The sequence below is a fragment of the Lithobates pipiens genome, unplaced genomic scaffold, assembly GCF_037356315.1.
Source record: "Lithobates pipiens isolate NorthernLeopardFrog02 unplaced genomic scaffold, aLitPip1_a1.2 Scaffold_19, whole genome shotgun sequence".
NCBI lineage: Eukaryota > Metazoa > Chordata > Amphibia > Anura > Ranidae > Lithobates > Lithobates pipiens.
Window position 1 is genome coordinate 4,309,666 of NW_027507764.1, and position 13,230 is coordinate 4,322,895.

Below are 13,230 nucleotides of genomic sequence, written 5' to 3' on the forward strand. Positions count from 1 at the left end.
CATAATACGTTTTTTCTTTTTATTTCTTTGATCAGGATTAGATAACTTTCCATGCGCATAATCCAGCAAAGTCCATTCCAATTTACCAATGAAAAAAAGACGCGACTTCATGTTCATTTTATTTATCCGATCACAAAATACTCAAAGCTGAGATGTCTTTTGTTAGTAATTATTATTGTCACACTTATCACCTCTCCAGGGATCCACCGCTGAGCCTCTTCTCTAGACAGAAGCCCCAGAATCTCCGAATATCGGTGCCATGACCAACCTGGGCACAGACTATCTTATTGGTGCCTCCTTAAATTGTGAGGTGACGTGTGGCTCGCAGTTCCACCGATACGTCACCATGCTTCAGCCAAGCCCCCCAACCGCAGTCAATGGTTCAAGAAAGGTTGACCACACTCTCAGGTATGAAGCAGTGATGATTACTTTATTGAAGATAAAAATCCATCAAGATAGATTATAAGACATCATGTGACCTCTATGCGGGCATGGCAAGGCTGGACCTGCACCACAAGGTTGAGGGGCACAATCATTCCCACCTGGAGAGGCACAGCTCTGTCTTTGTATCAGTTATCTTACCCCCAACCGCAGTACTTACCCTCCATGTTTGCCAACAGCTTCTTGTGCTTTTTTGTCTCCACGTTTGGCCCTGTTTGCCCCATGTCTCCAAGTGTGCCCCAAGTCATCGAGCTTCCACGCTCCTCCCGTTGTGTCCCAGTGTGCCTTGTGTTATCTCTTGACTACTAGTGCACCCCAGTGCTGTCTGTGTCATCAATGATTCCAGATTTGCTGCACGTTCCTTATCTCCAAGTTTGCCCCACGCCTCATAGTGCCCATGTATCTCCAAGTTTGCCCCACGCCTCATAGTGCCCATGTATCTCCAAGTTTGCCCCATGTCTCATAGTGCCCATGTAACTCCAAGTTTGCCCCATGCCTCATAGTGCCCATGTATCTCCAAGTTTGCCCCACGTCTCATAGTGCCCATGTATCTCCAAGTTTGCCCCATGTCTCATAGTGCCCATGTATCTCCAAGTTTGCCCCATGCCTCATAGTGCCCATGTATCTCCAAGTTTGCCCCATGTCTCATAGTGCCCATGTATCTCCAAGTTTGCCCCATGTCTCATAGTGCCCATGTAACTCCAAGTTTGCCCCATGCCTCATAGTGCCCATGTATCGCCAAGTTTGCCCCATGCCTCATAGTGCCCATGTATCTCCAAGCTTGCCCCATGTCTCATAGTGCCCATGTATCTCCAAGTTTGTCCCATGTCTCATAGTGCCCATGTATCTCCAAGTTTGCCCCATGCCTCATAGTGCCCATGTATCTCCAAGTTTGCCCCATGTCTCATAGTGCCCATGTATCTCCAAGTTTGCCCCATGTCTCATAGTGCCCATGTATCTCCAAGTTTGCCCCATGTCTCATAGTGCCCATGTATCTCCAAGTGTGCCCAAGTATATGTCCTTGTCTCCAAGTGTAGCCCATGTCATGCAGTGCCCTTGTCATCTCCAAATTTGCCCCTGTTCACCCCTTGACTCCAAGTATTTCCTATATCAGTGATGGCGAACCTTGGCACCCCAGATGTTTTGGAACTACATTTCCCATGATGCTCAACTACACTGCAGAGTGGATGAGCATCATGGGAAATGTAGTTCCAAAACATCTGGGGTGCCAAGGTTCGCCATCACTGTCCTATATCACCTACCCCCCCAATCATCTCCAAGTTCACCCCAGTGTGCCTTGTATCAATTACTGATTCTAAATATGTCCCTTGTCTCCAAGTGTAGCCCATGTCATGTAGAGTCCTTATATCTCCAAGTGTGCCCTGTGTCATCTAGTGCCTCCAAGTTTTCCACTGTGCACCCCATGTCTCCAAATGCAACCCCCCTTGCCCTGTGCCATCTAGTGCCTCCAAGTTTGCCATTGTGCACTCCATATCTCCACGTGCACCCCCTGTCCCCTGTGTCATCCAGTGACTCCAAGCTTGCCATTGTGCACCCAATATCTCCAAGTGCACCCCAGTGCTCCCTGTGTCATCTAGCGACTTCAAGTTTTCCATTGTGCAATATCTCCAAGTGCAACCCCCTGTTCCCTGTGCCATTTAGTGACTTCAAGCTTGCCATCGTGCACCCCATATGTCCAAGTGCACCCCCCATGCCATCTAGTGACTCCAAGTTTTCCATAGTGCCCCCTATATCTCCAAGTACACCCCCCAGTGCCCTTTGCCATCTAATGACTCCAAGTTTGCCATTGTGCACCCCATGTCTCCAAATGCACCCCAGTGCTCCCTGTTCCATCGAGTGACTCCAAGTTTTCCATTGTGCACCCCATAGCTCCAAGTGCACCCCCTGTGCCCTGTGTCATCTAATGACTCCAAGTTTGTCATTGTGCACCCCATGTCTCCAAGTGCACCCCCTGTTCCCTGTGCCATCTAGTGACTTCAAGCTTGCTATCATGCCCCCACATCTCCAAGTGCACCCCCCTGTGCCATCAAATGACTCCAAGTTTTCCATTGTGTCCCCATATCTCCAAGTGTACCCCCAGTGCCCTTTGTCATCTAGTGACTTCAAGCTTGCCATTGTGCACCCCATATCTCCAAGTGTACCCCCTGTGCCCTGTGTCATTTAATGACTCCAAGTTTGTCATTGTGCACCCCATATCTCCAAGTGCACCCCCTGTTCCCTGTGCCATCTAGTGACTTCAAGCTTGCCATCATGCACCCCACATCTCCAAGTGCATCCCCCTGTGCCATCGAATGACTCCAAGTTTTCCATTGTGTCCCCATATCTCCAAGTGTACCCCCCAGTGCCCTGTGTCATCTAGTGACTTCAAGCTTGCCATCGTGCACCCCATATTTTCACGTGCACCCCCCGTGCCATCTAGTGACTCCAAGTTTTCCATAGTGCCCCCTATATCTCCAAGTGCACCCCCCAGTGCCCTGTGTCATCTAGTGACTTCAAGCTTGCCATCGTGCACCCCATATCTTCAAGTGCACCCCCTTGCCATCTAGTGACTCCAAGTTTTCCATAGTGCCCCCATATCTCCAAGTGCACCCCCCAGTGCCCTGTGCCATCTAATGACTCCAAGTTTGTCATTGTGCACCCCATATCTCAAAGTGCACCCCCTGTTCCCTGTGCCATCTAGTGACTTCAAGCTTGCCATTATGCCCCCACATCTCTAAGTGCACCCCCCTGTGCCATCGAATGACTCCAAGTTTTCCATTGTGTCCCCATATCTCCAAGTGTACCCCCCAGTGCCCTTTGTCATCTAGTGATTTCAAGCTTGCCATTGTGCACCCCATATCTCCAAGTGTACCCCCTGTTCCCTGTGTCATTTAATGACTCCAAGTTTGTCATTGTGCACCCCATATCTCCAAGTGGACCCCCTGTTCCCTGTGCCATCTAGTGACTTCAAGCTTGCCATCATGCACCCCACATCTCCAAGTGCACCCCCCTGTGCCATCGAATGACTCCAAGTTTTCCATTGTGCACCCCATATCTCCAAGTGCACCCCCTGTTCCTTGTGCCATCTAGTGACTTCAAGCTTGCCATCGTGCACCCCACATCTCCAAGTGCACCCCCCTGTGCCATCGAATGACTCCAAGTTTTCCATTGTGCACCCCATATCTCCAAGTGCACCCCCTGTTCCTTGTGCCATCTAGTGACTTCAAACTTGCCATCATGCACCCCACATCTCCAAGTGCACCCCCTTGTGCCATCGAATGACTCCAAGTTTTCCATAGTGCCCCCTATATCTCCAAGTGCACCCCCCAGTGCCCTGTGTCATCTAGTGACTTCAAGCTTGCCATCGTGCACCCCATATCTTCAAGTGCACCCCCCCGTGCCATCTAGTGACTCCAAGTTTTCCATAGTGCCCCCCATATCTCCAAGTGCACCCCCCAGTGCCCTGTTCCATCTAATGACTCCAAGTTTGCCATTGTGCACCCCATGTCTCCAAATGCACCCCAGTGCTCCCTGTTCCATCGAGTAACTCCAAGTTTTCCATTGTGCACCCCATATCTCCAAGTGCACCCCCTGTGCCCTCTGTCATCTAATGACTCCAAGTTTGTCATTGTACACCCCATACCTCCAAGTGCACCCCCTGTTCCCTGTGCCATCTAGTGACTTCAAGTTTGCCATTGTGCACCCCACATCTCCAAGTGCACCCCCCCTGTGCCATCGAATGACTCCAAGTTTTCCATTGTGTCCCCCATATCTCCAAATGTACCCCCCAATGCCCTGTGTCCTCTAGTGACTTCAAGCTTGCCATCGTGCACCCCATATTTTCAAGTGCACCCCCCGTGCCATCTAGTGACTCCAAGTTTTCCATAGTGCCCCCATATCTCCAAGTGCACCCCCCAGTGCCCTGTGCCATCTAATGACTCCAAGTTTGTCATTGTGCACCCCATATCTCAAAGTGCACCCCCTGTTCCCTGTGCCATCTAGTGACTTCAAGCTTGCCATTATGCCCCCACATCTCTAAGTGCACCCCCCTGTGCCATCGAATGACTCCAAGTTTTCCATTGTGTCCCCATATCTCCAAGTGTACCCCCCAGTGCCCTTTGTCATCTAGTGATTTCAAGCTTGCCATTGTGCACCCCATATCTCCAAGTGTACCCCCTGTTCCCTGTGTCATTTAATGACTCCAAGTTTGTCATTGTGCACCCCATATCTCCAAGTGGACCCCCTGTTCCCTGTGCCATCTAGTGACTTCAAGCTTGCCATCATGCACCCCACATCTCCAAGTGCACCCCCCTGTGCCATCGAATGACTCCAAGTTTTCCATTGTGCACCCCATATCTCCAAGTGCACCCCCTGTTCCTTGTGCCATCTAGTGACTTCAAGCTTGCCATCATGCACCCCACATCTCCAAGTGCACCCCCTTGTGCCATCGAATGACTCCAAGTTTTCCATTGTGTCCCCATATCTCCAAGTGTACCCCCCAGTGCCCTGTGTCATCTAGTAACTTCAAGCTTGCCATCGTGCACCCCATATTTTCAAGTGCACCCCCCCGTGCCATCTAGTGACTCCAAGTTTTCCATAGTGCCCCCTATATCTCCAAGTGCACCCCCCAGTGCCCTGTGTCATCTAGTGACTTCAAGCTTGCCATCGTGCACCCCATATCTTCAAGTGCACCCCGTGCCATCTAGTGACTCCAAGTTTTCCATAGTGCCCCCCATATCTCCAAGTGCACCCCCCAGTGCCCTGTTCCATCTAATGACTCCAAGTTTGCCATTGTGCACCCCATGTCTCCAAATGCACCCCAGTGCTCCCTGTTCCATCGAGTAACTCCAAGTTTTCCATTGTGCACCCCATATCTCCAAGTGCACCCCCTGTGCCCTCTGTCATCTAATGACTCCAAGTTTGTCATTGTGCACCCCATACCTCCAAGTGCACCCCCTGTTCCCTGTGCCATCTAGTGACTTCAAGTTTGCCATTGTGCACCCCACATCTCCAAGTGCACCCCCCCTGTGCCATCGAATGACTCCAAGTTTTCCATTGTGTCCCCCATATCTCCAAATGTACCCCCCAATGCCCTGTGTCCTCTAGTGACTTCAAGCTTGCCATCGTGCACCCCATATTTTCAAGTGCACCCCCCGTGCCATCTAGTGACTCCAAGTTTTCCATAGTGCCCCCTATATCTCCAATTGCACCCCCCAGTGCCCTGTGTCATCTAGTGACTTCAAGCTTGCCATCGTGCACCCCATATTTTCAAGTGCACCCCCCGTGCCATCTAGTGACTCCAAGTTTTCCATAGTGCCCCCTATATCTCCAAGTGCACCCCCCAGTGCCGTGTGCCATCTAATGACTCCAAGTTTGCCATTGTGCCCCCCATGTCTCCAAATGCACCCCCTGTTCCCTGTGCCATCTAGGGACTTCAAGCTTGCCATCGTGCACCCCACATCTCCAAGTGCACCCCCCTGTGCCATCGAATGACTCCAAGTTTTCCATTGTGTCCCCCATATCTCCAAGTGTACCGCCCAGTGCCCTGTGCCATCTAATGACTTCAAGCTTGCCATTGTGTACCCCATATCTCCAAGTGCACCCCCTGTTTCCTATGTCACCTAGTGACTCCACATTTGCCAAGCATCCTGTAAGCATTCAGAGGACCGTCCTTCTCTCAGTGGACAAGGACCATTATCATCAATATGATATATTCTATACTTTCATCTCTCGGAGCAAATTACAGAATGATGATAAATACCGAGGGGAGAAATATGGAAATATGGAAAATGTGGACAGGCTTCACATGTATGGGTACCACTGTATGTAGAATTAGACAGACACACGTGGCACGTGGATGGTGTAGAGCTCCACTGACCTGGACATAAGGCAATGTTACAGAACTTGGTCTGCTTCTCAGGTCCTTTGCACTGATCCCCCCCATACTGAGGCGGGTTACAGGTGCGCGTCCTCTCCCGAAACCCCCGTCCGCACGTGGACGAGCACAGACTCCAGGGTGACCACTCGTCCCAGGTCCCGTGTACTGTGACAACAGAGAGACAACAGCGGGTTACACAAACCTCACCAACGCATGGAGGTCACCTGGGGGACCTCATCAAAATTCACTCCTATGCCTCATAAAATACATAAAAAAAATAAATAAAATTAAATTAAAACAAAAAACCAAAAAATTATAAAACCACAATTTTTAGCTATCAGAATTGGAACAGGAGAAAAAAAAATAAACACATTTTTAATACAAATGATACAAAGTTTCATTGTCACCAATTGTTAGATAAGCCTCTATTTCACAAATCCTTTTTTATCATTAGAATTTCCCTTCTATGCCCCATACAATAAAAAAAATAAAAATAAAATGCAAACACCATAAAAAAAAATCATAAAAAATAATAAACCCACTCTTTTTAGCTATCAAAATTTGAACAAGAGAACATAAAAAATGTTAAAAGTATACAAAAGTTTCAATACAAAAAGATGCAAAGTTTCGTTGTCACCACTTGATAAATAAGCCTCTATTTTACTGAACTTTTTTTTTATTATAACTCATCAACATTTTGCTCCTATGCTTTATAAAATAAAATAAAAAAATGTTAAAAAAATGTAAAAAGAAATCCTAAAAAATAGAAATAAAAACATACAAAGTATACAAAGTTTCAATAAAAATGATACAACATTTCAATGTCACCACTTGATAGATATGCCTCCATTTCACATAACATTTTTTAGATAACTCATCAAAATTTTACTCCTGTGCCTCGTAAAATAAAACATCCCCCCAAAAATCTAAAAATAAAAAAGTCCTAAAAAATAAAAGAATAGACGGTGTTTTTATCAGAATTGGAACAGGAGAAAAAAAAAAAACATACAAAGTTTTAATGTCGCCACTTGACAAATAAGCCTCTATTTTACAGAACCTTTTATTTATAATAACTTTTCAAAAGTATACTCCTATGCCTGATAAAATAAAATCCGAACTGAAACAGAATCAAAAAAAATATACAAAGTAGAAAATGTTTCAAAAGAAATGATACAACGTTTTAGAGTTACTCCTTGATAAATAAGCCTCTATTTTGCAGAACCTTTTTCCTTATAACTCATCAAAATTTCACTGTTATGCCTCATAAATGAAAAAAAAAAAAAATCCTAAAAAATCATAACAAAATAAAAAAATCCTAAAAAATAAAAAAATCCTAAAAAATAAAAAAATCATAAAAAATAATAAAGCCACTATATTTTAGCTATCAGAATTAGAAAAGTACAAAGTATACAAAGTTTTGATGTCACCACTTGATAGATGAGCCTCTATTTTACAGAACCTTTTTTTTTTATTATTATTATAACATCAAATTTTCGCTCTTATACCTCATATATAAAAAAAAAAAAATCTTAACAAATAAAAAAAATATCCTGAAAAATAATAAAACCACAATTTTTTTAGCTATCAGACTTGAAACAGTACAAAAAAGAAACATACAAAGGGATACAAAGTTTTGATGCCACCACTTGATAGAAAAGCCTCTATTTCACTGGAATTTTTTTTATTATAACTTATCAAATTTTCACTCCCATTCCTCAGGGAATAATAATAATAATAATAATAAAAAAATCCTAAAAAATAATAAAGCCACTATATTTTATCTATCAGTATTAGAACACAACAAAGTATACAAAGTTTCGATGTCACCACTTGATAGATAAGCCTCTTTTTTACAATACCTTTTTTTTTTTTTTTTATTATTATAACTTATCAAATTTTCACTCCCATTCCCCATGGAAATTTAATAATAATAATAAAAAAAATCGAAAAATAATAATAAAACATCCCTATTTATATTGGAAAGGGAGAAAAAAACATATAAATGATACAAGGTTTTGGTGGCACCACTTGATTAATAAGACTCTATGAAATGTTCTGCTCTTACATATTGGCGCAATAGGAGGAGCTACATTGTATGTCAGCCCTGCGTTGTAGCGCGGCCCTTCTCGCACACTTCCCACACTCTAACCATCTCTCTCTCGTTACCGGCATCGCCATGACAACCGTCTTCTGGAATTACTATGTAAATATATGCCAGCAATAATATTGTTCCTGGGAAGGTGTAGCAGTGTGGAGTAAATGACGGCCTTATTAAATATTCACATATTTATTGCTTACTACTTCATGTAAAATATTGCCGCGCTCAGTAATTATAAAACTTCAAAAAGAATTCAGGATGTAATATCGGCTACAAATTACTCGTTAGATGTACCTCAGCGTGAGGAGACTTGAAATCTCTCAGTGTGATACAGAAACGTCGAGCAAAACCTCCTCTGTGTCTTCCGAACTCGTTAAATAAATGGCCAAAGCCTTCCACGCCACGGATAAAAACTAGAAATGAATTACGAAACGCGCCGAGTCTGTGCAGACGCTTCGGTAATGATCTGACTTGCTGGAGGAGCACGCTGGATTTAATTGAAGTCATAAAGCAACAAGGAAAAAAAATCCCTCATCAGAACAGGTCCAAATTTATTTTCGTTGTCTCCGTGTCCCCACCGGCAGATTTATCCCCACTTCCTGTCCTGGTGACACGAGGTCAGGGTCCAGGGAGTGAGGGCAAATCTCCCAATGGGAGTTTCTAAACCCTCCTCATTGATGCAGGTTCTAACCCCTCCCCACTGTTGTAGGTTCTAATTCAACCACCTGACATTGCTTCCAACCCTTCCCACTATGTAGGTTCCAACCCCTCCGCTCTAATCTAGGTTCTAACTCTTCCCCACTGATCTAGGTTCTAACTCTTCCCCACTGATCTAGGTTCTAACTTCTCCCCACAAATGTAGGATCCAACCCCTCCACTCTAATGTAGGTTCTAACCCCTCCCCACTGGTGTAGGTTCTAACTACTCCCAATAATGTAGGCTCTAACTCAACCCACTAAACTCTTCCCACTGTAGAACATGTAGATTCTAAGAACATTCTAAGAACATGTTCTAACTGTTTAGAACATGTAGGTTCTAAACCTTCCCCACTGATCTAGGTTCTTACGCCTCCCCACTAATGTAGGATCCAACCCCTCCACACTGATCTAGGTTCTAACTCAACCCACTAACTTTGCTTATAACTCCTCCCCACTAATGTAGGTTCTAACTCCTTTCCACTGATGAAGGTTCTAACTCCTTTCCACTGATGTAGGCTCCAACTCCTCCCCACTGATCTAGGTTCTAACTCCTCCCCACTGATCTAGGTTCTAACTCCTCCCCACTGATGTAGATTCTAACCCCACCCCACTGATGTAGGTCCTAACTCCTCCCCACTGATCTAGGTTCTAACTCCTCCCCACTGATCTAGGATCTAACTCCTCCCCAAAGATCTAGGTTCTAACTCCTCCCCAAAGATCTAGGTTCCAACTCCTCCCTAAAGATCTAGGTTCCAACTCCTCCCAACTGATCTAGGTTCCAACTCCTCCCAACTGATCTAGGTTCCAACTCCTCCCCACTGATCTAGGTTCCAACTCCTCCCCACTGATCTAGGTTCAAACTCATCCCCACTGATCTAGGTTCAAACTCATCCCCACTGATCTAGGTTTAAACTCCTCCCCACTGATCTAGTTTCCAACTCCTCCCCACTGATCTAGGTTCTAACTCTTCCCCACTGATCTAGGTTATAACTCCTCCTCTCTTTTCTAGGTTCTTACTCCCCCCCACTGATCTAGGTTCTAACTCCTCCCCACTGATCTAGGTTCTAACTCCTTCCCCAAAGATCTAGGTGCCAACTCCTCCCCACTGATCTAGGTTACAACTCCTCCCCAACGATCTAGGCTCTAACTCCTCCCCACTGATCTAGGTTCTAACTCAACCCACTAACATTGCTTATAACTCCTCCCCACTGATCTAGGTTCCAACTCATCCTCACTGATCTAGGTTCCAACTCCTCCCCACTGATCTAGGTTCCAACTCATCCTCACTGATCTAGGTTACAACTCCTCCCCACTGATCTAGGTTACAACTCCTCCCCACTGATCTAGGTTCAAACTCCTCCCCACTGATCTAGGTTCAAACTCCTCCCCACTGATCTAAGTTACAACTCATCCCCACTGATCTAGGTTCAAACTCCTCCCCACTCCTCCACACTGATCTAGGTTCCTCCCCACTATTGTAGGTTTTAAGCCCCTTCCAATAACACCGGTGTTCTGACAGATACAGTCTGCCTATCGAAAAGTGTCCGCTCTGAACTGCGCAGGCGCAGCGCTTGCGCAGTACGGAGCAGAAGGAGATTTCGGAAAATCCCCGAAGATGAACGGCGCCTGCGCCGTGAGTCCAGGTGCAAGCCCCACCATCCAAGTGGACATAGGGCTGCACATATTAGAGGGCCCCTCACGGGCTCACTTCGCTCGCCACGCTTCGGGCACGGCCTCGCTCGGCTCTTTTTATTCTAACTTTATGTCCACTTGGATGGTGGGACTAGAACCTGGACTCACGACGCAGGCGCTGTTCCTCTTCGGATATTTTCGGAATCTGCTTGTCCTGTGTACTGCGCATGCGCAGCACACAGCGGACTCTATCCGACGGGGGACACAATCTGACATTACACCGGCTCCAAATCCTCCTGGCTGACATCGGTTATATCTGCTCCGTACTCTCTATATGTGTTCCCTTCTGACAGATTTGGCCTCAGTAGTGACCCAAATCTTCCAATTCTTACAAAACCAACAATATATATATATATATATATATATATATATATATATATATATATAAGGGACGTTCGGCTTCCACCTTTCCATGAAAAAATCTAATCATCAAATTATCAGCAAAACAAATCTGGGAAATCATCATTATTATCATTATTATTATTATTATCATTATTATCATTATTATTATTATTATTATTATCATTATTATCATTATTATTATTATTATTATCATTATTATTATTATTATCATTATTATCATTATTATCATTATTATTATTATTATCATTATTATCATTATTATTATTATTATTATCATTATTATCATCATTATTATTATCATTATTCATAAGTAAAACCTCTGCAGTACGGACTTCTCCGGGTTCTCTCATTTTATTAGATGTGATAGAAATGGGGATCAGCGGTCGGAGCCGCTTCATAGACGCAGTGTGAATGAATTGTGTTCTGGGAACAAACGGCGAAGTGTCAGTTCTGACCTTTTATAAATTGGCGGCCGGGTCACAGCGGGCCAAAGATCAGCGCACCTCCCATTATATCGTTTATAAAAAATAAAACACACGGAATAAATCACATTCTCTGATTTGCTTATTAGAAAATGTTAACTTTGGTAATAAGAAATAAAAGTGCAGGTCAGTCCTTATAATGGGCCGTTCTTATATCCTCTCCCTTTATGTCGGCTGAACATTAAATATCCCACAGAAAGGGACCAATCCGCACGCTGCCAGCAATCAGGAAATACATAGGAAGGGGTTCTATTTATTTTTTTTTAAATTCTTCAGTCTCTTCCTTTCCCAGATCAAAATGATGCCATACATCCCAAGAGTCTTCATAGGAGGAGGGACTTTCTCAGCTAAGAAACCCCTCCTGCATGCCTGAGCTAAGGGCTGATGGATTCCATTAAGTAAATGCTTCATGAATCATCTGCCCTTACTCAAGATGGCAGCATCTAGAAATGCTAACTCCTCTCCACTGATCTAGTTTCTAACTCCTCCCCACTGATGTAGGTTTTAACCCCTCCCCACTTATATACGTTTTTTTTTTAAATGAGATGATGGACACATGGATGGATGGATGGAGACATGGGTGGATGGAGACATGGATGGATGGATGGATGGATGGAGACATGGGTGGATGGAGACATGGATGGATGGATGGAGACATTGGTGGATGGAGACATGGATGGATGGAGACATGGGTGGATGGAGACATGGGTGGATTGACACATGGGTGGATGGAGACATGGGTGGAGACATGGGTGGGTGGAGACATGGGTGGAGACATGGGTGGATGGAGACATGGGTGGAGACATGGGTGGATGGAGACATGGGTGGATGGAGACATGGGTGGAGACATGGGTGGATGGAGACATGGGTGGATGGAGACATGGATGGAGACATGGGTGGAGACATGGGTGGATGGAGACATGGGTGGATGGAGACATGGATGGAGACATGGGTGGATGGAGACATGGGTGGATGGAGACATGGGTGGAGACATGGGTGGATGGAGACATGGGTGGAGACATGGGTGGATGGAGACATGGGTGGAGACATGGGTGGAGACATGGGTGGATGGAGACATGGGTGGAGACATGGGTGGATGGAGACATGGGTGGAGACATGGGTGAATGGAGACATGGATGGAGACATGGGTGGATGGAGACATGGATGGAGACATGGGTGGATGGAGACATGGGTGGAGACATGGGTGGAGACATGGGTGGATGGAGACATGGGTGGAGACATGGGTGGGTGGAGACATGGGTGGGTGGAGACATGGGTGGATCAATGGAGATATGGATAGATGGGGGAGATTATTTTCAATATTAAAAAATATTGACATGGGTGGAGACATGGGTGGGTGGAGACATGGGTGGAGACATGGGTGGATGGAGACATGGGTGGAGACATGGGTGGATGGAGACATGGGTGGATGGAGACATGGGTGGAGACATGGGTGGATGGAGACATGGGTGGATGGAGACATGGATGGAGACATGGGTGGAGACATGGGTGGATGGAGACATGGGTGGATGGAGACATGGATGGAGACATGGGTGGATGGAGACATGGGTGGATGGA

General features: G+C 45.5%; 1 protein-coding gene across 1 annotated transcript in view; it reads right to left on the bottom strand.

Annotated features, from left to right (window-relative positions):
* The window catches only part of ADGRB1 (adhesion G protein-coupled receptor B1), an 819,205-nt gene that overhangs the window by 376,778 nt on the left and 429,197 nt on the right, over nucleotides 1-13,230 (bottom strand). The window contains 1 exon segment of the mRNA XM_077490484.1: nucleotides 6,320-6,484. Coding sequence (XP_077346610.1) covers nucleotides 6,320-6,484 — 165 coding nt within the window.